The 26,970-nt window shown below is 47.1% G+C and overlaps 1 protein-coding gene across 4 annotated transcripts in view; it reads right to left on the bottom strand.

Annotated features, from left to right (window-relative positions):
* Window positions 1–26,970, bottom strand: part of REV1 (REV1 DNA directed polymerase) — a 1,193,441-nt gene that overhangs the window by 578,570 nt on the left and 587,901 nt on the right. For all 4 annotated transcript variants that reach the window (XM_069636691.1, XM_069636693.1, XM_069636692.1 and 1 more), the window contains one exon: window positions 18,075–18,295. In XM_069636691.1, coding sequence (XP_069492792.1) covers window positions 18,075–18,295 — 221 coding nt within the window. The remainder of the gene's footprint in view (window positions 1–18,074; window positions 18,296–26,970) is intronic.

Below are 26,970 nucleotides of genomic sequence, written 5' to 3' on the forward strand. Positions count from 1 at the left end.
CTCTCCGAGAGCGTGATACAGCAGCAGGCTCTGCGCCCATCCATCTACACTAAACCGCCATCAGGCACCTAACCCTTGCCGAGTCAGGCCAGAACTGGCCTTACACCACTGACTCGACCCCTCCACCGTTGCATTCTTGATACAGCACTAGACCCCTAGGTCCTAACATCCATCAAATGTCCACCAACAATCTAAACCTATGTCACTGTATTTCTCTCTAGTAGCAACACACGTCCTCTGAAACACGAGGCACTCAGAGAGGTAAATTAAAGAGCAAACCCCAGGGGGAGACCTTGGGTGCAGGAACTGTGGTATCAGTGAAGCCCTAAATGTATGGCACAACTGTATTCTATCCTCCCTTTTCCCAGGCACCATTTCCCATGCCGCCCAGGTGCCTGCCACCATGAGTTTATATTCTGTTGTAGCTTGTTTAGTTTAGACAAGAAACTTTGTAGTTCATGCATGCATGCATGATCTTACCTTCACTGCGAGGATGAGCCCAGCTGACCCACGCAGATCTAGATTGACGGGGAAGAACCATACGATTACTACTGCTTGGCATCCCCTATGGAGCAAGCCCATGTGTAGAGTGCCTCCAATCAGTGGCCCCCAATTGAAACCTATGTTGTGATGATTTTTTAGTTCATAGGCCATTGTTCGTAATTACAAGAGCAGACCACTTTCGAGCAGTTATTTGCTGGCAATTATATTCTGTACAATTAAACCTTGTTATCCTTGCAAAGCTATCGCTTGGCCTATTTCCCTAGCGGGTTGCATTGACTCTGTATTGTGCGCATAGAGGGACGTGACTTCATGTGGTAACCCCTATGACGTGATTACATAGCTCCCGTACTTTCGGCGATATCCAGACCATGTCCACCTACAGTGATCAGTCCCCCAAAATGCGTACGCAGCGCAAGTGACCCTTGGAGGTGCCGTCTTTGGAGAATTCCCGCCTGCTCGTTGGAGCGGGGTGCGGCCCCAGGGAGAGGCCCATGCCTGTTGTGGATTACCCGCAAATTGAGGCTTTCAGAAAAACGTGGACACGTGAGTATAGATTGCAAGGAATACCAATGTTGGGGTTCGGGTAGAACACACAGTGAATGGAAATGAAAGTATAGTTTGCTATGTTGATTGTAGGTGGTTTTTTCAATGGCTATTTTTTATGAATATATGATACATTAGTCACCGCAATCGTATTTCTGATGCTTGTATCTGCTTAGATTCACATACATGCATGCTTGGTCCTCGTCATACACATAATAAGGGTCCTCTGTATCCTCATCCATAAGTTGAGGGTCAGATGCCTCTACAAAGGAGAGATCTTCTTGGTCTGATTCAGGGTCATAGAGATCTATGACTGTACTCTGTAAAGGAACATTTGAATAAGACCTCTTAGGCTGGGTTTAGTAGGTAAGGCAGAGGCTTGAGAGCCAGATGGGGCTGTGGTGTGAGGAGTGGAGTTGAAGCTCTTAAAGTAATCTGGGTTCTTCTCGAAACAATTGGCCATAGAGGTCATTCTTTTCATCACTCTGTCAATGTCCTGTGAAGACCATTCTTTGGAATTTGGGATTATCACAGATTGAGGGGAAAGTCCTACGTCCTCATCTGTGGGAGGTACTACCTACGCCCTAGATTCTCTAGGTTTTTTTATGGGCTTGGATGATTTAGATTTTTCTTTCTGAGGGCTCTTGTCCCTATGAGGGGGTTTTGAGGTATTTATGTGACGTTTTTTCCCCCCCTGGCGCCCAGAGGAGTGTTTTACAGACTTCTTGGGGCCTGCCACCTTATCTGACGCCGAGCGTCGAATTTCAGCTGCTGGTAAGGCCGAAGCCTCATCCGCTGACGATCGACCTTTGGAGGGAGTTTTGCAAGCGACACCCTTGCCGTCTTTTGACGATTGGGCCTTCGTGTGGCGATATCGAGTGAGATTTCCCAGAGGACCGGGACTCCGCGGACCTTCCCCTGGTTGTCGATCACTCGACTCATGTGTCGAGTCTCGACCCGGCCTGTCCTACGGGGTCAGGGGCCTGAGCTTGAGTAGCTGGAGCTACTCCGTTGCCCTTGCCGTCCGAAAGGAGGGCGTTGCTGCCATTGCTAAAGACGCCTTCCACCTCCATGGCCTCAAGCTGCCTGGCTTAGTGAGCCCAGCGTTTCGTGGAGCGGTCCTTTAACGTCTTTGGCTTGAAGAGCCTGCACGCACAACAAGACGTTTCGACGTGGTCTTTTGGAAGACACAAGTTACAAACTAAGTGTTTGTCTAACCACGGGAACTTGCGATTACACTTGCAGCAGAATTTAAAAGGTGTATTATCCATAATTATAGTTTATGGCAGCTGGGCGAACAAAGTGTAGGAAGGGGAGTATATGTATCCTAAAATGGCCTCCGCCCTCTCTTCCAAGGCCGAAAGGTCCGTCGCGGTAGTCTTCGACTGGCAGTTTTTCTGTCTTCACCGGTGTGGTGTTTCGGAGATCGGTGAAAGGATAGAGAGAAATACTATCGCCAATTGTAAATAGTCAATGGCTTTACACCACAACAAAATCCGCTATACGCGTCCGTCTAGAATGGCAGAGAAAACTATCTGACGGATTCCGATGCGTGAGGGATCATGTGTACAGTGGACGTCACACTAGGGATAGTATTACTGGCATGCGCTGTCGACGTACCTTTTCGAGTTTCGAAAACAACAACTGTAATACTCTGCAGCTTCCACTAGATTTAGGTCTATGCACAGCATGTGATCTAAGCAGATGCCACAAGCCTCAGAAAATATATAGGAGGGGTGTGTATGGTGTGTTTGTAAGAGGAGTGTTGTGGGAATGAAGGGAATGTAAGAAAGTGCTCTGGAGGTGGCGGGCGGGGGGGTGAGAATATAAGTAATTGTTTGGTTTTGCTACGAATACTGCCGAGTTTACTGACTGACCACTTAGGTATAACCAGTTTCTAGATATGGCCCAAGAGGTGACTGGAAGGAGATAAGAGGGGGCTGCATTGGTTTATCTTAAAGTGGGGAGCCAGTGGGCACTGACAGTTTCTGACACGACAGACTATGTATCAAGATAGGGACAGAGGCGCCACTAAACCACATATGTAAAGCCTTGCCCCTTTACTGTGACTAGAATAAGCAATACCACAACCAAATGGCGACCGAAACAAAAGCGGAAGGGATGCCTCACTCCTGGCCAGAGTGGGGGGTGGGGGAGGTTCCTTCAAAAGGTGTGCCCTAGACCATACGTCCACCTACCTGACTGCTAAGTATAAGGGGAAACCACTGCAGAACAGACGGGAGATATTGGACCTCTGGAGAATGTTTGAGGAAACAGTGCCGCTGAAAAGGAGGCTATAACGCAATAATGCAAGAGGAGGGGAAGACAAACTGTATAGGAGAAAGTGAGAAGACGGACGAGAAAACAAAGGGGATTTACCCGTTATTAAACTGGCCTACAGCAGGGTATGCAAATCAGACCTATGTGTCGGGTGGAACAATCCTAGCAGACCCCAGCACAGTCCCGCCCCCTCCGTACGTTGCACCCCCAACAGTATCCACCTATACAGGGGTGTGTGCCAGTGACCTAGAAGTGGCGATAGCCACCACCCATACAGAATTAACTAGGTTATGAGCAGCATGTGAGACAGCGAGAGACGGCAGAAGTCCCGATGTTGCCCCCCCCGGTGCTCCTCCCATACCGCCTGGAGAGGAGTGGAAATCAGGTGACTTCCTGATAGTACACCTATAAATGTGGTACATATAGAGTGGGAGGCGGAGACAGATAGCATGGGGTATGAGAATGTAGAGTCGCGGAGACAGGAGTGATTTTGATGATACAGAGAAAGGAGCAAAGGGAGGGGTGGAGGTAGCCCCCCAACCACACCGAGGGTGGAGAGATTATGGGACGGGAGGTTAAGGGAACGGTTGAGAATAGCGTTGGCTAAGGAAAAGGGAAGTGGTCTGCAATCTGGGAAAGTGAAAACGAAATTGCAACTGCCCTTAATTCACAAAGATGCAGGACACACTCATTATGTCCCTTTGGCACGGATGGCCAAAAATAATCTCCTCAAGGCTCTCCCCAAACTTACTGCGGTGGTGGGGAAACGGATTTACACCTTTGAAAAACATACTGCAGGGTTGCCCTTAGTTATAGGAGACATCAAAAGTTTGTTAGTATCCGCAGTGGGAGATCAGGCCAAATCAGTGGGGGAAAGCAGGGTACCCGGGAGTAACACTCAGCAACTACTCCCACAATGGGGAGTTGCTCAATAATATCAGGGCCTGCGTCTGGGATGCACTGCAGAGGACCTTCCTGGATATTCCCCATTTACAATCGATCATGCGGTGTACCATGGGAGACGGGGAGGATGCTGCGGAGTACATTCTTCGGGTTCAGGAGATTTGGAGGACAGAAACGTGCAGCGCCTGGGATCAATCAACGTCTTTGTTTTACTTTATTGTGAAGCAGCACCTCTCTAAAGAAGTGAAGGAGGCGCTCAATAAGATAGCGGTGATGGAGGCAAAAGGTTGCCCTGAAATTAAAATTATTATAGTACATCATTGTAGAAGAATCAAAGAGCATGAAAATGAAACTATTGAAAGAAGGAAGGCAGTTGAAGCAAAACTAGTCCAAAATAAGCTAGTGAAAGTAGCAGCAGTTTCTGTGGCACCACCCCCAGAAGAGATTGGGGAAAAAGGGTGTCCCTCCATTGCCACACAGGCACAGATGGCAGCAGTTCGGGCGGACAACGGATAAGTACAGTGGGGAGGAAACCAACACTATACGGGACCTCAGTGGGAAGGAGGGCAGCAACGAGGAGTGGTGGTTCCCAAGGGCAGAGGAGGAGGATTTGGTGGGCAGGGGCCAAGAGGAGGTAGACAAGGGCAATGTTGGTCATGCGGAAGTTGGGGACACTTTTCTAGAGAATGTCAAAGCAGACCTGGGGGGTACTCAATTACAACCAACAAGCATATGGAAATCCCCACCCAGGGAACCCACATGGGCCCATCCAAGGGTCCTCCATGATACCATACGAAATACACCAAGTTTACACTCGGTTACCTTCTTAAATCCCTGGCCCATTTTGCCACCCGCCACAGTAGCAAGCCATGCAGCAACATCAACCCTGCCCCAACTCCCCGGCTGAAGGAAATAGACATCCTTTTGCCACTGCACCTAATGGTGCAGCAGCCACCTACCAAGGAGCAACTGTGGTAGGAGGGAACCCCTTCTCATTTCCAGGGACCGATACATACCCCGATTAGGACAGCCCACAGGGAGCACTTGCGTGTCCAGTACTATCACTGACCTTACACCCAGAAGAGGAACCGCTGGTGGGGGCAGAGATAGGAAATAAGCAATTCACCTTCATGGTGGACTCAGGGGCAGAAAAGTCATGGATCAGTGAAGGTGACGTCCCGTTATCAGGAAAAACTCTCGACACATAGGGATTCTCTGGGGCTATTGTCACGGTTCAATACACAGAAGATTTAGATGTTAAGATAGGAGGAAAGGTTGCGCGGGTGCTCCTCCTCTACTCTGAAAGCTCCCCTGTCACTTTACTGGGAAGGGACCTGCTTAGCAAACTGAACATGACCATCTAATTTACAGAAAGAGGAATAATCTGCGCCACCCCTGGCATGTACTCCCTCCGAGCGATGCTAGTGATACACGCAGTGGCCAATGAAATGGTAGTGAGAAGGATCCCGGTGGAGCCTGACATGTTCACCTACGGCATTAGAGTGCTTGCCAAAGCGGTGCCGCAACTCACCAGAAAGGAGTGGAGGGTACCTGCAGATTTCATTTTCCAACTTGTAGCACTCCCCGAAGTGGTTGCTGGGACTATCCTGTCATTAGACTTTGAGAGTCTGCAAGTGTCTGCCAAAAGAAATGTAGTGCTAGGGATAGATATACATGGGTGCCAGTGGCGCACAGTGTTGTTCATAGACACTAATCTCACCAAACGAGAACTGACAGATGAAGACTTGTTCACAGACAACAATAACGATGGGGAAATAGTGCTTGAAATCTGTATCCCTTGCAACATCATGGTACAATACTGCAAAGTGTAGAGCCCCCTCATGGCCATTGTCAGCGGGCCCCCACCATTCTGTAAAAATGACCTGCAGCAGGTGCCACCACATTTATGGACCACTAACCCACATGATGTAGGGATGCTAAAGGAAGTGACACCAGTATGAATAACACTCAAACCAGGTGCAGTACTCCAATACACCCTGCCCAGGGAAGCAGAGGAGGGAATACAGGAAACACTACAGGGGGTTTTACAGCAAGGGATTATATGGCCTCCCACGTCACCATGCAACACTGCTATCTATCTGATCAAAAAGGCAACTGGGGGTAGTTAAAGGATGATCCAGGATTTGTGCCCACTTAATTACATTGTACAGAAAGAGTTTCCTCTTGTCCCCAACGCGGCCTCCATCCTGTGCAGCATCCCGAAGCAGGCCACCCATTTTACTGTGGTGGACCTAAAAAATGCATTATTTTCAGTGCCCCTTGACCCAGGATCATAGTATCTTACCGCATTTACCCTGAGAGGAAAGCGATATAAACACCATTGCCTGACCCAGGGGTACTATGAAAACCACAGTATCTTTAATAGGATCCTGCATGAAGATCTTGGTAATATTCAGGTGCCCAGAACGATCATAAAATATGTAGATGACCTACTGGTCTACAGCGAGCAAAGCTGTCGCAGGGACTCCATTGCCTAACTTTACTTTAATACATTTATATAGCGCAGCCATAGACCCAAAGGCGTGAGAGCGCTACATGACATTTACAACAAGTAACAAAAAGAGTGGAGGAACCGGTATGCAGTGCTATAAGAAGTAATATTTCCAGAGACAGCTCAAGATAACTCCAGTTACTAGCTCAGAAAGGGTACAAGGTGGATAAGAAAAAGCTCCAGTACTGTTTGCCAGAGGTGCTCTTACTTAGGACAACTCATCTCCAAAGATGGCAAGAGAATAATACCCGACAGAGCCCCACAGTGCGTGCCACCCTCAAACCAACAACAGTGAAAGAAATGCAAATGTTCCTTGGGCTCTGCAACTATTGCCGGGCCTGGATCTTAGACTATGCAGCGTAGACTGGGCTACTCCTACAATGCCTCTAGGCGGCACAAAAAGAGGGAACAATTCAATGGACAGCAGAAATGATAACTGCATTTAACGACCTAAAAGATGTAATATCAACCGCTCCAGTTCTAGCGACCCCAGATTACAAGTAAGAGTTCTACCCATTTTCACATTCGAATGACACCCTCATGACCGCAGTACTTACACAAAAAAGTTGCATGGGGCACAAACCTCTTGCATACTACAGCGCCATGCTCGACTCTGTCATGCAAGGACAGTTTGCGTGCGAACAAACCCTTGCAGCTGCCGCCTTTGCTATTGAAAAAGAGTTCCATGATTGTGATGGGATACTCAGTGGCGTTATACGTCGAGCACTCACTGTTTGCGATATTAGAGTGAACCAAATCAACCCTTACTACACAGAGGGCATCTGCATGTGAAATAATGTTGTCGAGCCCCCACATCCATGTGGTACGTTGGAGGACAGTAAATCCAGCCACCTTCCTTACAGAACCATGCACTGTTGAAGACATGCAACAACATGACTGTGCAACATATGAAGGGGAGGAGGACAACATTCCCAAAGCCAAAGACAGGGCTTAAGAAGAAGGGGAAGTCTTTTTTGTTGATGGGTCAGCATCGATTGATCAAGAGACAGGTGAGAAACACATTGGGGCAGCTCTGGTGCTGTTGGAGGGAGAATACGAGACCCTTACCATGAAAAGATTACGAAGCATTATTCTGAGCAAGCAGCAGAGCTTGTAGCACTAATCGAGGCCCTAAGGGCATCCAAGGGATGTTGTGTTACTATTTACTCAGATTCTGCATACGTCACCAGCACAGTGCACGCAGGTCTGTCCCGGTGGAGAAGAAGAGGGTTTAGACGGGCAGATGGTTCCCCAGTGCAACATGCCGACCAATTAAACGCATTAATTTCAGCCCTAGCAGAGCCCTCTGTAGTAGTGGTCATTAAGTGTTTAGCTCGCACTCAAAACAGACGAAATATCTTTGGGAAATGCCGACACGGCAGCCAAAAAAGCAGCATATCGCCCAATCACCCTGGGAGCAGAATACATCCTAGCTGCCTCTGGAACAACCAAGTCAGCAGACCCATACACAGCCATCCCTATAGCACAAATCATTGCACTGCAGCGTAGGGCTCCAGCACAAGAACAGGATCTATGGCTTAAACGTGGGTGCATCCAATCACCCACGGATGTAATTTGGCGACAGCAGGCAATAGGAAAGGATGTAATGCCTGTCGAGCTACTGCACACAGCATTTGAACAGCTGCATTTCCCATCCGACAGTTCCAAGCAACATATTGCTGCCGATCTCCAGGAATATTGGTTCATTCCACATTTACAGGAACACCTAACACAAATGGTGCCAAGTGTTCAGCACAGGAATGACATTGAGAACTCTACGGAGAACATTACCCCGCCCTGTGGGCCCTTTCCGTGAGCTGCACATCGACTATGCAGACATGGGCGAAAGGTGCAATGGGGCAAGATATTTGATCGTGGTGGTGTGTCCGTTCTCTCTGTGGGTAGAGGCAGGTCCATGTGCCCACCCCAACAGCAAGTGTGCTGCAAAATTCCTCGTCAGAGAGGTCTTCCCCCGATGTGGAGTGTGTGATGTCCTGCGATCAGACATTGGGACTCACTTTTTCAATTAACTTTTCAAAGAGGTGACGACCCTATTGGGAATAAAACATATGTACTCCATTTACCACCCGCAAGCAAACAGAGTTTAAAAAAATAAAAGGCCTACTTAAAAGCAGACTCTCCAAGCTATGCAACACACTGAAATAGTGCCTACCCCTGGCACTATTTCAATTGTGCACCCAGCCCAGTAAGGACACCACCTGTCCCCCCCATGAAATAGTGACTGGCCGGCGCATGCAGACCCAATGATCGCTGGTAAGAAGGGCCTCGGATGCCCACAGAACTGCCACTATCCCAGGAGAGGAGTTCAGACAATACCTGGCACGACTTACACGCGCAATAAGTAGTAACTACAACAACCAAAGTAACCGACACATCCCCAGCTCAACCCCTGCTGCCGATGGAGCTGATATATGTTCGAAGTTTCATCCGAAAATGGACACACCCAGGTTCCATGGACCATATGAAGTGGCATTTTCCACCCCCCTTGCAGCAAAGGTAAAGGGGCTGAGATACTGGATACACCTTTCAGACGTCCGCAGAGTCCAACCCGACACCACACAAGGCACACCACCCACAACCAACGAAACTACCTCAACATAAGTAGCTCTACGGCAAGCATATCTGTGCATGTAAAATGAAAAACAAGACATGCATTGCTGCTAGAGCTTGGGCTACATTTACTAAAATCTCTCTCCCCCTCTCCCTCCCCACAACCCTGCTCCTTACCCACCCCGTTTTTCCCATTTCATAGGTGCAGCTATCATGGAGATGACAGCATTGCAAAATTGTTCAAATATAGATAGAAGTAGGGTTCGCTTCACAAGAGCGTATAGCTATGATCCTAGATTGACATTTACAGCTATTTTATTCACTGTTTTGATGTTTGCATTATGAATTTATTGTGGAGCATCTTTTATCTGGGGAGACCATATAAAAAGGGGAGGGGGGGAGAGGGGTAAATGGACATGGGGCGGATATAAATGGACCTAGGATGGAAATACACCCTTAAACCTCACAAGTGTATATCGAAATAAAACGAAAACAGGCCTAAATGTTATTACGCCATCTGAAAATGCAACTATATTGGCACCAGATGCCCCAAATGCCACCCGCACACCTTTCTCACTGTTTAGATCCCAAAGGCCAACCTCCTTTCCTAAGGTGACCAGAGGCTTTTTCCCCCACACTCCCCCCGAATACAAGAAGGAATGAAAGCACACCTGTAGTGGGTGTTGAGCAATCCGTTGTGGTAGCAAATCGCACAATGAACAATACCACAAACGCCACCTGTAAAAACTCCCAATCGACTCTATTTAACAGTTTAATGTTCCAACTTTTAAAAACACATGTACAACGATCACTATGTAACACCAGTGTCTCTCAAAAAGCAGTATTAGTGAGGAGAAGCGTTCCATTGCGCAGTAACAGAAGGAAAAGAAACAAGCCAACGTAAATATGACGCCTATCATTGCCTAGGATTTGATACTCTGGAAGACCTTCACCATCCAGAGCACTGAAACAGCTAGAACTCCGATATGAGTCCAATAGGAAGGCGACTAACGGGTGTTGCTATGTTTGTTCCTTAATACTGGATGCCTCTGGGGCGCCTAAAGTCCTAGTACCGCAAGAAGTGCCCATGCTAAAAACACAATGTCTAATTCATCTTGCACTATGTAGGATCAAAGGCACCTTTTAGGCAAGGGGTGTACAGCTAGAGCTCATCAATCCAGACCCTGTTACGCTCACCTGATCTCTGCGGGGGCGTTGGGGCACGGTTGCAGCCCTCCCGGGGGTGACGTCGCTCGGGTCCGACTTCGCCCTCTGCGCTTATGTGGTGACTGGTGGTAATAGGTGATGCTGCTTGGGATTGCTCCTGCATGGAGAATAGGGGGGCGTGAGTATGCCAGCTTGTGCGCCTGATCCCCTTCTCCCAAACCGTGCTACCCGTGGGATGGGCTGTCCCTGGAAAGCTCACCTGTTGATTAGTTTTGGCGAGCACTCCGCCCTGCTGCTTCTGGCAGGGGCGCTTGTATGATCTGGACCGAGTTCCTTCACTGGTGCCTTGCACGTGGTAGTCCAGCCCTGCTGCGACTAAGCCACTATACTTCAGGTAAGTGTTCCTGTTTGCCTTTGTCTTTCCTTGTCTGTTTTTGTTGTATTATAAAGTTTGTTGTCTTGTATTGCTGCTCGTTCCACTTTTGATGTTTGCTCTTTTGCTTTCTTCCCTTGCAGGTGATGTTGCCGGCCCGGCAGAAGCTGCAGAGCTCGAGGCGATAGCCGGAGGGAATGTGGAACGAAGCTGCACCGGTACAGTAGCTGGTAAATTGTTAACTAGGGGGCCTGCAGGGTTCAAATGCGGTGCGGCCCTGGGACGGATGTTCTAACCTTGTCTTTCTTCTTCACAGGGTCAGAGTTCGTGGATGCGGAGTGCGGTGCTGCAGCGTCAGGATCAAGATCACTGGATGTCAGGATATGAGTCTGCAGATGAAGCGATGAAGCACCGGTTTCCTGGAGGTGAGTATGCAAGAGAATGCCTGGTTTCCAAAGGGAAGTAAATTGGTCCAAGCGACGGTGAGCGTCACGTTGCATGCGAGTGCACAGTAATGCGAAGCACCGCCCTTAAGGATGGAGTAGCTTATATAGCTGAGCTTCTGAAGCCACGGCCAGCAGGTGCAGCCTGCCTGCCACACCCGAAGAGTCAGCACATGAGGATGTTCTCTGGAATAAAGGCTTTCAGCTCCTGGAAAGTTCTTGTAAAATAAAAGCACTCCTGCACTGAAATAAAGTGTTCCTGCTCACATCTCTATATGAGCCTGGCGCCAAAGGCGCCAGGACTGAGTCCAGCCAGGGTCCTTGTGTTTATAGGTCCCAAAGGGACATAAGTGAGCCAAGTGACACATTGCCCCCATCACTAGATGGTGTGGTTTTTGTGTTCTCGGGCCTGTGGCCATGACAGCACTCCCCCTCTCGTGGATGGTTACACCCCCCTGGCCCTGGTTTAGTGAGGTTATTGCAGTGGAACTGCCTGATTATCGTGGAGCGTGGACATGCTCACAGGGTTCCCAGGTCCGATCTTGGGGTCCATAACCTTTTCAGTCTGTAAGGTAGTATAACTTGGACCGGACCATCTTAGAGTCTAGGATCCTTTTAACTTCGTATTCTGGTTCTCCTTCAACTATTTCGGGATCCGGTGGAGTATCGATCCGCGTGCCTGGTCTCAATGGTTTTAGGGGGGAGTCATGAAACACCGGGTGGATCCGCATGTGGGCCGGTAATTCTAATATCATAGCCGCAGGGTTGATCACAGCCTTGATAGTGTAGGGTCCCGGATATCTGGGACGGAAAGCCTGTGGTCCTTTCAGGGGGATGTTTTTGGAAGCTAACCAAACCTTGTCTCCGACTTGGAAGTTGGGAAGTTTCCCTTCGGTCTCGATCCGCAAACTGCTTCTGTTTCTCTTTGGCTCTGGCAAGATGCTCTGCTGCCTCCTTAAAAACCTGGGTGATGGTTTTGTGTAAGGTCGTTACAGCGGGCATTTCTAATGATTTGAGTGGGTCAAAAACGGATGTCCGTGGATGTCGACGGTACACTATGTAGAATGGGCTTTGTCCCGTACTGGTGTGAATGGAGTTGTTATATGCGTATTCTGCTAACCAAAGGTTCAGCCTGCCTGCCACACCCTGCCACACCTGATGAGTCAGCACATGAAGACCAGGCCTAGGGAGCCACACCCGATGAGTCAGCACATGAGGATGTTCTGTGGAATAAAGGCTTTCAGCTCCTGGGAAGTTCTTGCAAAATAAAAGCACTCCTGCACTGAAATAAAGTAAAAGCACTCCTGCACTGAAATAAAGTGTTCCTGCTCACATCTCTATATTAGCTTGGTGCCAAAGGAGCCAGGACTGAGTCCAGCCAGGGCCCCTGTGTTTATAGGTCCCAAAGGGACATAAGTGAGTCAAGTGACACATTGCCCCCATCACTAGATGGTGGGGTTTTTGTGTTCTGGGGCCTGTGGCCATGACAGACCCACGAAAATGCAAAACAAGCTTGAGTAACCCCAAGTGCTTCAAGGAACCACACCTCGACATCAGAGGAAAATGATATGTTAACAATGAATGGCAGGAATCAATGTATATGTACAGGGTAGAAGGACTGCGGGGGCGGACTCGAAAATACCTGCACTCATTGCGCAGAACTCTAAGCAAGTGTGGGCAGACCACATCACAAAACTAACCTGGGTCACAGCCCTTGAGAGACCCATAAAAGTACTCCCACCAGAATCTCACAAACTGTGCTTCCTCAGCGGAGGAACGACTGCTGTGGGATCAAACACTAGATGTAACAGAACTGTCACAATCCCAGACCTCAGGAAAGGAACGGCAGCTATAAATGGACTATTATTGGATTAGTGGCTCAAAAGCGTACTTGCATCTCCCGCCTTACTGAAGGGGCTATTGTTCGCTAGCAATGTTACACTGCTGGTTGTGCCCGAAGAGCACCTAAAGGGGGGTGCCGAGGTCAAATGCCCTATCGAACCCCCCACCGAAGAACTTCCACGGGCTGACTATGCACCAACAACTCTCTCTCCTGCCTCTGAAACAAAACACACAGAAAAGCTTCATTGATAAAGCAGATTGTCAAACTACATATTCAAAGACTCATCTGACCTGCTCACACAGATACCAGAAGAAAATAAACTTTACATCTCTGCAGAGAAATGTTTTGCTTCCCTGGTACCCAGCATTCAAACCAGGGCCAACGCTAAATGGTTGCAGATTGTCCGATGGGAATTCATCCAGTTGGCCAACGACACAGAGGAAGGGTTCAATGTCATCAAGGTGGAATTAAGGGCCCTCAGACTAATGACAATGCAGGGTTGTGTGTGCAAAAAGATTGTGACTTCATGTTGCACATTCGGACCTTCTGAAGATGCAAAAAATGGGACATTATCACACGTCATGGCTGCCGTACATAAACTAGGGGCGAGAATGAAAAAGGAAGCTGGGGTCCAGGAAGAAGACTGGTTTACTATGGCATTCAGCTGGGTGCCATCATGGCTCGGAACATTGGTAAAGAAGCTGGTTCCTATCATTGTAGTCATACTGGTGATTTTCTGCACATGTCAACTAGGCCTCTGCTGTTGTGCCAAAGCCGTACCTAACAGTGCAATGATGATGGTGACAATTGGGAAATATAATAATAAAGTGCCCAGTAATGCACAAGAAGTAGAGATCCAAACGGAGCGAAATGATGGCCCTAAACACTGCATGGTCGCAGTGCCTCTCGGGCATTGGAATTAGGTGGATACTTTATACCACACAACCATTGCGCCTTCCCTGGACTCAGAGAACTACAAAGAAGTATGGGTGGACTTAGCAGGGGATGGGGGATGCATATACATGACTTGTACACCTGAACAGTATGTGCAGCATAGGGAAGGTTTAAGAAATTTATGCAGAGCATGGATGCCCATAAAGGGAACACCTGCATGGGAGGAAGCAGAAAGGCGTGCAAACAAACGTAAATATGGGGGGGGGGGAGAATTTGTTACTGTAGACGTAACGAAAGGGGGGAATGTTGGGATGGAAATGAGCCTATCCCAGTGCTTAATTTGTAAAAAAAATAAGTGCCAGTCCCCAAAAAATCTTGGCCCTATAATGCCGGCCCGGGAGCCAACGGACAAAGCCCGTAGCACGGGCGGCCTGAGTCAGTTCAGTGGGATAGACATTTGCCAGGTACTGCCATAATGGTGGTACCTGGCCATAAGATGGCAATAACTGGGTAATGGTGTGAGTACCTGGGCATATGATGGCAGTGCTTGACAAAGGCTTATCTAATTCCTATGCATAGGACAAAGTGGTTGGCTCTATCAGTGCTTGCTTTTGACAGAACTTTATTGCAAGAAGCATATTCATGTGCACACATACTGCCTATAAACCAATTGACTAAAGGCACACTAGTTAAAAAATGTTTATTACACTATTAGTGCATTTACCACAAATAAGCTATTAACAAAGACTGTTCAGAAATAACACTATCAGGCTTTATTCAGCACAAGATGTGACGTTCTTGCTTGATAGAGCTAGCTCAAATATATCACAGGAGTATGTGATTTGGACAGGGGAGAAACATTCTGCTCCAATCCACTAACCGAGCCCACCCTGGAGGGCCTGTCTGCAAGATGGCAGCCTTCCCCAGCTGTGTGTTAACTGCAAGCACACGCATTACTGTGCACCCGAGCACCGCCCTGTACTGCCCCTACACACACGTACATATGCACCCCCCCCGCATACCCTATATGCGGTATCTCGGCACACTACAACACAATTAGACAAATGATAACAATGTTGATTAGAAAGTGCCGTATTGTAGACATGTCTACTGTAACTGGGGCATAATAAGCTAAATTCACTCTTCAGGAATACATGACCTGTAGTGTACAACCCATAGCTTCTACTGTTAATAACCCCAAAGCCAACATACTGGTATAAACATAACCTATCATTGATGTTTCATACCAAGATTAACCATTGGAGTCACACTCTACAGCGTGATGCACATTCACCATAGCATAACATAATATATGCCAACACGCGTGCCTGCAGCATATAGCAGGTATGGAAAATTGCATTGCGTCCATTTCCCAACATGCACCTCCGTTAGCGTACAGTTCGTTGCCAGAAGTTATCCCAATCGTCACCATGACACTGCTTCAACTTGGCACAGGGTGTTCCTTCACCTGCATTGCCCGGAATGCCCCTGAGGATGCCCGTCAGGGCAGTGCCCTCCGCCACCTCCGGCTCTCCCGCTTCCTGTGTCTGCAGCAGCATGTGCTGCCATCCTCCATCCCTCATGCCAGAATTTTTTTATGGAGGGAGTAGGACTGCTTCCCTTACACACCTAAGCAGTCTGCCCAGTACAAAGTCACGGGTGTCTGCCCTTTCCGGCGGCCCCACCGGAGCTCACTCAGCTTCTGCTTACTGTGAGACAGTCTGTAATACAAATCACTGGGAGGGAGCAGGTTGGGCTGAGGCAGCCCCGCCCAGCCCTGCCGCTCCCTCCCAGTGTTTTGTAACACTGACTGCTGGCGCCATGGTGTCGCCTCCTGCCGCATTCATCAAAGAAAGGTAACACTTCAGTGTTACCTTTCTTTGATGAATGCAGCGGGCAGGCGCCTGCAGGGCCGCAAAGGATCTGTAAGTTACAGATCCTTTGCAACTTAGGCGTCCGATGAGGCCCTGGGGACTAGTTCCTAAAGCCCACGCCTGGGCAGTTCCAGGGTGGGCTGCAGGAACCGGCCCCCAGGGCCTCGTCATGATTTCGGCCCGGGCCAATCCAACCCTGCTGGCAGGTTTCGAGGCGTCCCCCAGCATCAGGGGGACAGGGACCTCAGAGGCTCCGCTATGTTATGCAGTCCCAGCATATGTATTTCCCCACAAAAAACAGCAAAGAAATTTACCTTCAGTTTTGACTCTTGGTACCGTGTGTACCGCTGCCAGGATGTGTGGCCTGCTGGGCTGGCCTGGCCTGGCAGCACACGCACGGTCGGCAGCTGCAGGCTTGCAGGCTACAGCTAATGCAGGGCCAGCCCAGGACAGGTCACAGCTGCAGGTCATTTCAGCAGCTGAGAAGCGGGCCGCGGTTTCTGCCTGCATCCGACGGACGATCGGACCTGGGCTGGGGCAATTGCCAAAGAGCAGACTGCAGCATTCAGGACAGGTGGCAGTGGCATGTGCGAAGCTCGTTCATGTATCGTGTTACTGATCTCTGCGCAGGTGCCAGCGCTTGAGCAAACGCTGACACGCCGATGCTCACACTCATGAGTGACCCTTAGCCGACCCCTGTTATTTCACAGTGCCTGGTGCCGCGGCCGCTCTGCTACAGCCAGCTGCCTCAGCCTGCATGCTGCAAGACAGTGTGAAGGACATTAACAAAACAATTAGCCAGCACTTGATCAAATGCTGACACGCCCATGCCAACACTCATGAGTGACCCTTAGCCAACCCCTGTTATTTCACAGTACCTGGTGCCGCGGCCGCTCTGCAACAGCCAACTGCCTTAGCCTGCAGACTGCAAGACAGTGTGAAGGACAAACAAAACAATTACACTCCGCGGCCCGTGGCCTGCATAGTGTTCCAGTGCCCAAAAAAGAGTGCCGGTGTTGCCCACCGGCAACCACCGGCACAAATTAAGCACTGGCCTATCCCACCCCCCCTAGGCGCTTCCAAATATGGTGAATACTATATGAGGCAATATAACGTACAAGGGGGGGCAATCCACCCCATCAGGCTCTGTACAGCAGCTCCACAGCGCATAGAAGTAGGCACGTAGCACTAGAAAGGCCCAAACTCGCGACTCCATTTTATTTTAGGGCCAGACAGGGCAAGCTGTAGGCTCGCGCTGCTCACGTTCCTTGTCAATGAAGGTTCACAAAGCCCCAAGTCCTGCACACCATGTTGGCTCCATTCCACTTCTCTTTCACCCTTGCATTCTTGATACAGCCCAAGACCCCTAGATACTAACCTCCATTAAACGTCCACCAACAATCTAAGGCTATGTCACTGTATTTCTCTCTAGCATCAACACACGTCCTCTGTAATACAAGGCACTAGGAGAGGTAAATTAAAGATCAAACCCCAGGGGGAGACCTTGGGTGCAGGAACTGCAGTATCAGTCAAGCCCTGAATCTATGGGTCGGCACAACTGTATTTTATCCTCCCTTTTCCATGGCACCATTTCCCGCGCCGCCCAGGTGCCTGACACCATGAGTTAATTTTCTGTCGTAGCTTGTTTAGTTTAGACAAGAAACGGTAGTTTATGCATGACCTGACCTTCACTGCGAGGATGAGCCCAGTTGTCCCATGTGGATCCAGATCGACGGGGAAGAACCAGCCAATTACTGCTTGGCATCCTCCATGGAGCAAGCCCATGTGTAGGGTGCCTCCAATCAGTGGCACCGGATTGTAACCTATGTTGTGATGATTTTTTTGTTCATAAGCCATTGTTCATTATTACAAGAGCAGACCGCTCTTGAGCAGCAGAGTTATTTGCTGGCAATTGTATCCTGCACAATTAAATCTTGTTATCCTTGCAAAGCTACCTCTTGGCCTATTTTCCTAGCGGGTTGTATTTACTCTGGAGTGTGCACATAGAGGGACGTGCCTTCAACTACGGGGCTGTGAGCTTAAAGAAAGGGCATACAGCATTTTCATTTATTTTAAATACTATAGATTAAAATGATGGTTGCTTGAAGGACAACAATTAAAACCTCAAACAAATAATTCAACAAATACACCGGAAAATCCTGCTTACCTGCGTAAACCGAATGCCATAGTTGATTTCTGCAGAAACTGATTTTCTTTCTTTTTGTGTTTGTACAGGCCGGTCATCCAAGCCACGACAGAATCGATAAAGCATCTGCCCTGTTTTTGGACCAAATTCCTTCTGAAGTTTTGCCATGGAAATGTTCTGTAAATCCCCACAAGTCTTAACGTTCAAAGATGCCAATTTATGTTCCATAGATCTACCCACTCCTGAAAAAACAATAAAAGAAATTATTTAAGTCTATGATGATAAATGCATGATACCAATTGAAATATAAACTACTTGAACACTTGATTCAGCACTACTACCCTGTTCAGATTGAATGCCAGAACACGTCACATTATCTGTACTGCAAAATCTTAAGCCTTCTTCTAACACTACTTCCAACATTAAAAGATCAGCCGTTCAGAAACTTTACTTTTTTTTTTACTCATAAATTACTCTAAGACCTTAGTTTATAATAGCAAATTAAACTTCCTCTGGGGGCACAAGTGAGAACATGTGCCCCCCCCAATTCGTCATGTTCCGGGTGGCCCTGTGGGCTGCCGGTATCATCGGAGGCGCAAGCTAATTCTGGTGGATGAAACAGTGACACCGTGAGCGCCACCCATTGTTGTAGGTCCTCGCTGATATCAAGTCTCTGTTCTCTTTGCGCGCTTTCCCATGCACCCATTTCCGCTGCTGTCCCCTTGCGGAGGTCCTCCCACCACAATGTTGCGCTGGGGATTATGGGAGATTTCCACCCCATAGCGATGCGTCTTTTTGCTAAAATGTACATCAAGTCTTTGAGCCTGCACAGGGTTCTGGTTTTTTTTATGCTTTTTTTGTATCTTCCCAGGATGCACGATCCAGCTGACTGTACGTCCAAAGTGATATCGGCGACAGCAACCCTCGCTGCAATCTGCGTCCAGAAGGATCGTATGGTTTGGCACTCCCAGAACATATGGGTCATCCCCACGCGGGGTTCGTTGCATTTGGGGCACTCTATTGTCCTTGCTCCTTTGAATTTGGTGATAACTTCAGGTGTGAGGTACCCTCTGTTGGTGATATAGAACTGTATAAATTGCAGCTGGGCGTTTCTGGACACTTTCTTATGGTAGTGAGCTATTGATTCCCATTCTTTGCTCCCTCTCCCATTTCGCCCTGCTCTTGAGGTCTTGCCTGGTTGCGCTGTCTAGCAGAGATTCATAGACTCTGGAGATTTTGTGTCCGTCCTCGGCAGTTTTTATCATGTTTTCAATGGTATCTTGTCCAGTTTCGGGGTCTTCTATGTCAGGCCATCTGTTTGCAAGCTTTCTTGTCATCGCTCCGTGGAGTAGGATCTGCCCCACCGGTAATCCCGTGGTCTCGTGTAGCTCTGTAACGTCAGAATGACCTGGTCGTTCGCAAGGTTGCCAAGGGTGGCGACCCCACAGGGTTCCCACGTGCTCCTTATCTCCTTCAGGCCCCCTGGTCTGTTCGCCATGATTGCAGCAATTGGTATTTGAGGTGAATATGGGTCAGTTACCCTCATGACTTTGCAGGCCCTTTTCCAAATCTGGATTCCAAGCTTCATTAGGTAAGGTATGGGCTGGTTCACTCCGACAAGGGGTCCAGAATAGGTCTCTGAGTAGCATGTGAGGAATGGCTGGTTGCAGGAAGCGGGTGTCGGTAGTGGCTTCATCCGCCATCCATTGAATTATGCCAGCGCGCATCCACCGGCGCGAACCGCCTTTGATACAGGGGGGTGGGATGGATGGGCCTGGGGCGTGCAGATAAGGCACAGGAAGACTGCTGAATGGAGACGCACTTATGTGGATTGCAGGGGGGCGGCCTGCTTCAAGGGGAGGCCTTGCTGGAGACACGGGGTCTGATGAGGCCATGTGACTGATGGCCCCTTGGCGTGGGACACCTTTTGAAGTGTACATGTAGTTTGGCACCTTGGCCTTTCGCGCCCCTGACAGCCCCCCATGCCAGCGCGCATCCACCGGCGCGAACCGCCTTCATATCAATATATAGTATATCGTCTTTAAATCAATGATAGTATATCGTTGCTTATCAATAACAAATGCCACATACCGGAGATTCTTGTGAGCACAGACCCACACTTCAACCGGTGTATTATAGTGGTCAAGACCCAAGGACTGTATAATCCAATGGTAATTGTTAGTATAGACATATGTGTGACTTTTATAGAGACATAACCCACTGAAAGACTTTGAACAAGTGTTATTTAGTGCATGCATTATCGAGAATATGTTATGTTAGCTTAGATAGATAGCGACCACCCTGCTTCACAGCGACCAGACCTTCACCCATTCCGAGCACAGATGTCTGACGTCCATCCTTGAATGGAGACACACTTGATTCATTTAAAAAATCGAAACAACCGTTGTTAAAATATATGTGGTGTTTTATTTTGTATCTTATTTTGATGACACAAAAATACAAGACTTTAAACATTGTACAGTTCAGGTTGCAGCACAGCGAGAGAAAATCCCCTGTGCTGACCGCTGTCACTCGGGAACGTTTCTCTAATGGCACGAACGGCACAGGCGGGTATCACTCTTCGAACGCGGTGCCCAAGCCTCCCGTGGAGCCACCATGTAAAGGAACGATAGGCCACCAGCCTGTACCACCTGTGAAAAGGAATGAAACAAACTGTTTTTAAATGACCAAGATAAGTTTAATAAATGTTTGTTGTCAATGACAATTCTTGTAACTAATGGCATTCTGCACGGACAAATGATATCTAGACAATGCACACTATTGAACTACTTACATGCGTTACAATGATATGTAGATGTAATTTTGGATATAGTAGAAGAACATGAAATAGGAGTGGCATGACAAGCAGAGTATACTTACTCGTTACTCGGATTACGAAGACGAACCGTTGCGCGAAGTTCGTGCATAAGCACCATCATTATTCTCAACACGGCCCGTGTGAGGCAGGCTGCCCTGAAGTCTGGCAGCTCGGTGATGCATTGCGGTCGTGGCTCGCCTTCCGAAATGTAGGCCAGGCATCCGGAGTTTTCTCGGCAGCAGCAGTTCTCCTCCTCGGTCGGCATTAGCTCGCACCGATTGCATGTGCACCAGGTGGAGACGCCGTCCATTCGACTAGGCCCAGGCTCTTCATCTGTTGATTCATCCTGCCAACTGCCGTCCGAATCCCCATCGTTTTCGCGTGCTTCTCTTTCCAGTAGTTCCTCCTCGGTATACTCGGGCTCGTACATGTAGGGCATTATTGTGGCCATTGTGTGTTAAACTAATATAATTTATAGCGGTGGTACTGGTATCTGTTCACACGGGCTACAAGCGGCGAAGGTAGCTGACCAGAGCACTGAAACGAGTCACAGAATACTCAAAGTAACACAGAGAGAGGAATGGAATCGAAAATCTGCTGCTGTGTGTTGTGAAACGGTCTGTTTATACTTATTGAGGAAAGAGGCGTCCTGCCATTTCCATGGCGACACGTCATTAGCTGAAGCGCAGCGAATGTTCACACGAGACGTGCTTTGGCGTTGGGAAATGGGCGGTACAAGTCTGCTGATGACAGGCTCAGGGGCGGGGGAATTGATTTAGTGCCGCAAAAGCAGGTCAGCCAGGGCGATGGGGGAAAAGATATCAGAAAATGGCGGCTCTCTGGTGCTTGTTTTCGCATGCGTTTAATGGACGAAAACTCGGATAAGGTCCATAGGAAAGTTTTCTAAAATCGAGCCACTTAGGCTTAAAAAAACATGGCCGACCCGTAGGGACAAAAAAACTTTTTACTAGACCATGCCTTTAAGGTGTACGGATTTGATAAGTAGCCCTTATGGCAAGAATATATTGTGGTGTATATTTTAGCAATCAGCAAGATCTTTACAAGATTCAATCTTGGTAAGGTGTCAGACTGACAATTTGAGTATATACCCATTTCTTAGTGTTGCCATATTAAGACATCTGACAGTGCTAGTGGTTGTAAATCGCATACAGTCACAATGGGTGATCATCACATTTCTTTTACATGTTTTATATACATGTCTGCGCATGTGTAGTCCGTTACATTTGGTTTTCTAGATTACAACAATAAAGTTGGATGCGTGTATCCATTTGGCAAAAACATGTAAATGCCACATTTTGACAATCTGCGAGATATCTGTACAGTACCAATTCTCATTGAGTGTCTGAAACACACTGTATGAATATATACAGATTCTCTGGAGTGGCCTTATTTTGACAACAAATGGTAGGAGTGCTTGCAAGTTACATAGTGTCACAATTGGTGAGGATTACATTTTACAAATAGTTATAAACAAAATAAAGTTACAATTTCTGGGCATCTCCATACATTGATACATTTCTGTGCATGTCCACTATAGCTAGTGCATGGTTATATAGTATTTCTTTCGGTTTTGCAAATATGTTTATGATTATACAGGGTAGAAATATCATTGAAATGGTTAGAGCAAAGATACTGTTCGTTTTTTTTTAATTAAAAGGTAACAGGCGAAATTGCATTCCTTATTAATCCCTCCTTGGTGTCGAGAGTTTAACTTTTCTATCCAGAAGGTTTCTCTTTGATTGCGATGTTTGAAGATGTGGCATGCCCCGTCTCTTTTCTCAATAGCCTCTACTATCTGGAACGTCATTTGGTATATCTGATGTCTAGCTTCTTGGAAATGGCGAGTTACAGGGGATCTCATGTTACCAGTCCGGATGTTGGACCGGTGTTCATTCCAATGCAGTTTTGCATTCCTTGTCGTTTGCCCAACATATTTCCCACAGGGACATTTGATGCTGAAGATTAGATTGGGGCTATTGCATGTGGCGTAACATTTCAAAAAGATTTTCTTCCACGTGTTGGGGTGAAATATGACATCACTTTTCTGTACTAAGCTGCAATTTGTGCACTTAAGACAGGGGAAGGTTTGGGTTCCATGTGATCTTACCAAAATGATTTCTAACAAATTATTACTTAAAAAAAAATAAACTCAATTCTTATATTGGTGCTGGGGGGCTCCCCGCACCAAACCCACAATTTCCCCATGTTTGTTACCACATCCTGAAACCCCCACACACCTTTTAACCCTTTACCCCAGCCCCTTTATATTTACCTTTTGTTAATTTGTTTAAGTAATAATTAATTCGTTATCATTTCGGTAACATCACTAAATACTGAAGGCTCTGCATTTCTTCGAATCTTGAGGAGAACCATCTCCGGTTCCGGAAGCACCTCAAGACCTTCCTCTTTTCTTCTGCCTTCGCTCCCCCTCTCCCCTGCTGATCTGTTCTCTCTTGGCACCGTGCACCTGGCCACCCTCTGTCTTTTGGGCCCAGGTACCTGCTCATCCTGTCACCCTCCTGCACTGCCTCCGGGCAGCCCCTTGCACTGGGGTCTGTATCTGTACCCATACAGCCCCCCCTTTTTCTTCCTGCACTTATCGGACCTACCCTGTCTGATGCCTTAAACCTAGCACTTACAAATTGCTGGCTGCATTACCACTTTTTGTTGCCTTTATTATTTATTTATTGTTATTTATCTGTTTCTCCTCTGCTTCGCACTTTCCACCTCTCCTCTCCCCCCTTCCATGGACTCCCCCCCCCCTCTCCCATGCACTTGCGCGTTCTCAATGTCACTGAGCCTAGTAAGATCGCTGTTTTGTTCTCCCCGTTCCCCTCCCTTGCCTTGTCGCGCTCTGAAACACTTGTGTACGAGCGCGATAGAAATAAAATATCAATCAATCAATCTTCATTTTTATGGGTGGTCTGTTGCTATCCCTCCTGACCAGCATGTCTTATTTTCCTACATCTGGTGTAGGCAAACACTGGTGGTGATTAGTATAGTTTCCATAGCGTTCTGAGGGGGAATGCCAATGTTTGTTGATCATTTTCTTGATTTTGTTACTCTGTAGTGAGTATGTCATAAGGTAAATGAGTGGTGGTTGTGTATTGCTATTACTTTTTGGCAATATTGTCTCTCTTCTGACTTTCTAAAATGTGTCTAGGGAATCTGTAATTTCGCTATCCAAGTAGCCTCTTGCTATAAATCTTTTGGCCACGTGTTTCAGGTGTCTCTCACAGTCTGTTGTCTCACGCTGTACAATTTTTTTGACTCTTAAGAATTTGCTGTAAAGTAAAATCTTTTTATTGTGTTCGGTGGGTGAAAGCGGAGTCTGTGGAGAAGATCATTGCGGTTTGTTGGTTTACGAAAAAGAGTGGTTTCCAATTTGTTCTCTTTGAAATGTACTGTCACGTCTAAGAAGTCTGTCTCTTTACGGTGTACTGGATCTTTTCGTCTAGGTTGTACAAGTAGTTATTGAATAGTGCGAAACCTTCAGTGCCTGACCATAGTCCAAAAATGTCATCCATATAACTTCCCCAATATTTGATATAATTGTGCCATATGGGGTGGTTGAACAATGTGTTCCTTCTCGAATCTGTACATGAAGGTGTTTGTGTAGCTAGGTAACATAGTGGCACCCACAGAGGTGCCTGATACTTGGATGTAGTGTTTCTTTTTCTTTTGTTTAATAATAATAATTAGGCAAATTTGTTAACAGGTAAAAATGTTAAATATATGATGTAGCCCATTTAAACATTTATGTCGTTTTGGAGCATTATAAGGTATCCAGTCATTTTTTTGAACAGTTTAGAATGACAAAAGTTTGGAAAAAAATGCATCAAAAAAATGCATTTTTTTGTAGGTAAAGTTATTTCTTTTTTTAACTAAAATGGGTGTCAAGGGGTAAAAAAACGGGGGACCCCCCCCCATAAACTTGTTTTCAAAAATGCATTTTTTCGACGCATTTTAATTTGAAACTTTGCCATTCGAAACTATGGCATTCGAAAATATCACTATAAACCGCATTATAACTATAAAGTTTGATGAATCAAATTAAAACAAAGTACCAATGATATGAGTGTTTTCATGAACAGATATTGAGACAGACAGTGGGAGATAAGACAGAAAACAATAGGGAAGGAAAGGGAAAGGAGCATTAATGATCAAGAAATTGATTAAACGTAGTCACAATTATTAAAGGAGTAGTGCGCTCAAACATACTATTGTCCCAAGCGTTCAGGCATTTGTATTTAAGCATATGTTGATCGATCGTAAAAACCTTTCCTATGCACCTTACCGTGGTTTTCCTCACTTTTACATATGCGAAATCACGCAGCGGGGTGCAGCCATTTTGTGCTAATCGTATCCGTTGCTGCATCGTCCTAAGCTTAAGTGCCCTTTCGGCACTAAATAATAGTCCCCACCCCTGAATCTGACATCACTCGACACGTACGGCCCATTTCACAATGCAAATGCACGTCTCGTGTCAACGTTCTCCGCTAATGACGTGTCTCCATGGAAATGGCAGGCCGCCTCTTTCCTCAAGAAGTATAAACAGACCGCTTCTCAGACAACATCAGAGTTGCTTGTTCAGTCTTTTTTTTATAAACTGTGACTCGTTTCTGCTCTTTTCAGCTATCCTCCTTGCTCTTAGCCTGTGTGAACAGATACTAGTGCCAGCTTTACTATCGATTTTAATTTTGTCATATCATGGCATCAATAATGCCCTACCAGTACGAGCCAGAGTATTCCGAGGCGGAATTAGTGGAAAGAAAAAGAAGCGGAAATGATGGGGCTTTGGACGGCATTTGGGAAGACGAATCACCCGATCAAGAGCCTGAGTCTAGTTGCATGGACGAAGTCGCCACCTGGTGTACCTGCAATCATTGCGAGGTCATGCCAACCGAGGTGGAGAACTGCTGCTGCTGAGAAAACTCTGGATGCTTGGCTTATATATCGGATGAAGACACACCACCGCTATGCGTTAACGAGCTGTATGACTTCAAGGCAGCCTGCCTTACAAGGTCTGTGTTCAGGATTATGATGGTGCTTATGCACGAACTTCGAGCAACAGTTTGCCCTCGCAATCCAAGTAACAAGTATGTGTGCTCTAGATGTGATTTAACTTAGGACATGGATTTCTCCTATATTGTCGTAACTTTGATCTATCACTGTCAAATGAATGTAGTCTGGCAATTCAATAGTTCTCTTGCGCTCTGTTCAAATCATAGTGGCCATCTTCTGTGTCTTTCATGTGGAACCAAGAAACAATATTTTGATGTCCCCCAAACGTTATGGATTGCATGGGTGTTCACTTATGTGATGTGTCTACACTTTAACGCCCATGTTCATTGATCCATGAAGTAACATTTGTTCTGGGTACTATGCCATAGAATACAAGTTTGCATGTTCAACTAAGGTTTGTACACTCATCATGTTCATATAAAGTTAAAGCTAGTATGTTTCCCTTCCACAGGTGGTACAGGCTGGTGGACTATCGTTTGTTTACATGGTGGCTTTTTGGGAGGCTTGGACACCGCGTTCGACGAGTAATACTGGCCTGTGTCGTTGGAGCCATTCGTGCCAAATTCCCCAGCGACAGCGGACAGTACAGGGGATTCTCCCACACTGTGCAGCAACAAGATGTGTAAAATGTTTAGTACATGTGTGACTTCAATATCAGCAACCGAATAAAATAAAATTTGAAAATTTAATGAATAGTTGTTTACATTTTTCTGTGAATCAAGGCCACGCTAACTTGCCCTGGCAGGGTTGGTGAGTGTACATAGGCCCCAAAATACAAATATTAGCTTTAGTAAATGGACACATCCAGAAGGGAATGAGACTGGTTGAGAGAAGTATAAAGGCTTTATGTAAAGTCAGCACACAGAATTCTGCTGCACGTGGGTCGCCACGCTCATCTGGCCGTTGTGAAGCTCAGGTCCATTCCGTGGTGTTGGTCAATCCTGACTTTCCAAACTACATTGGCATAGCTTGAACGGATTGAAGCAAATTGAAGAGGTCATTTGGTTCTGTAAATTCTTCGTAAGGACCATCATTTTTGCAGGATCCAGCAGG

Source organism: Ambystoma mexicanum, chromosome 7p (genome assembly GCF_040938575.1).
Source record: "Ambystoma mexicanum isolate Mex_15411 chromosome 7p, UKY_AmexF1_1, whole genome shotgun sequence".
Taxonomy (NCBI): Eukaryota; Metazoa; Chordata; class Amphibia; order Caudata; family Ambystomatidae; genus Ambystoma; species Ambystoma mexicanum.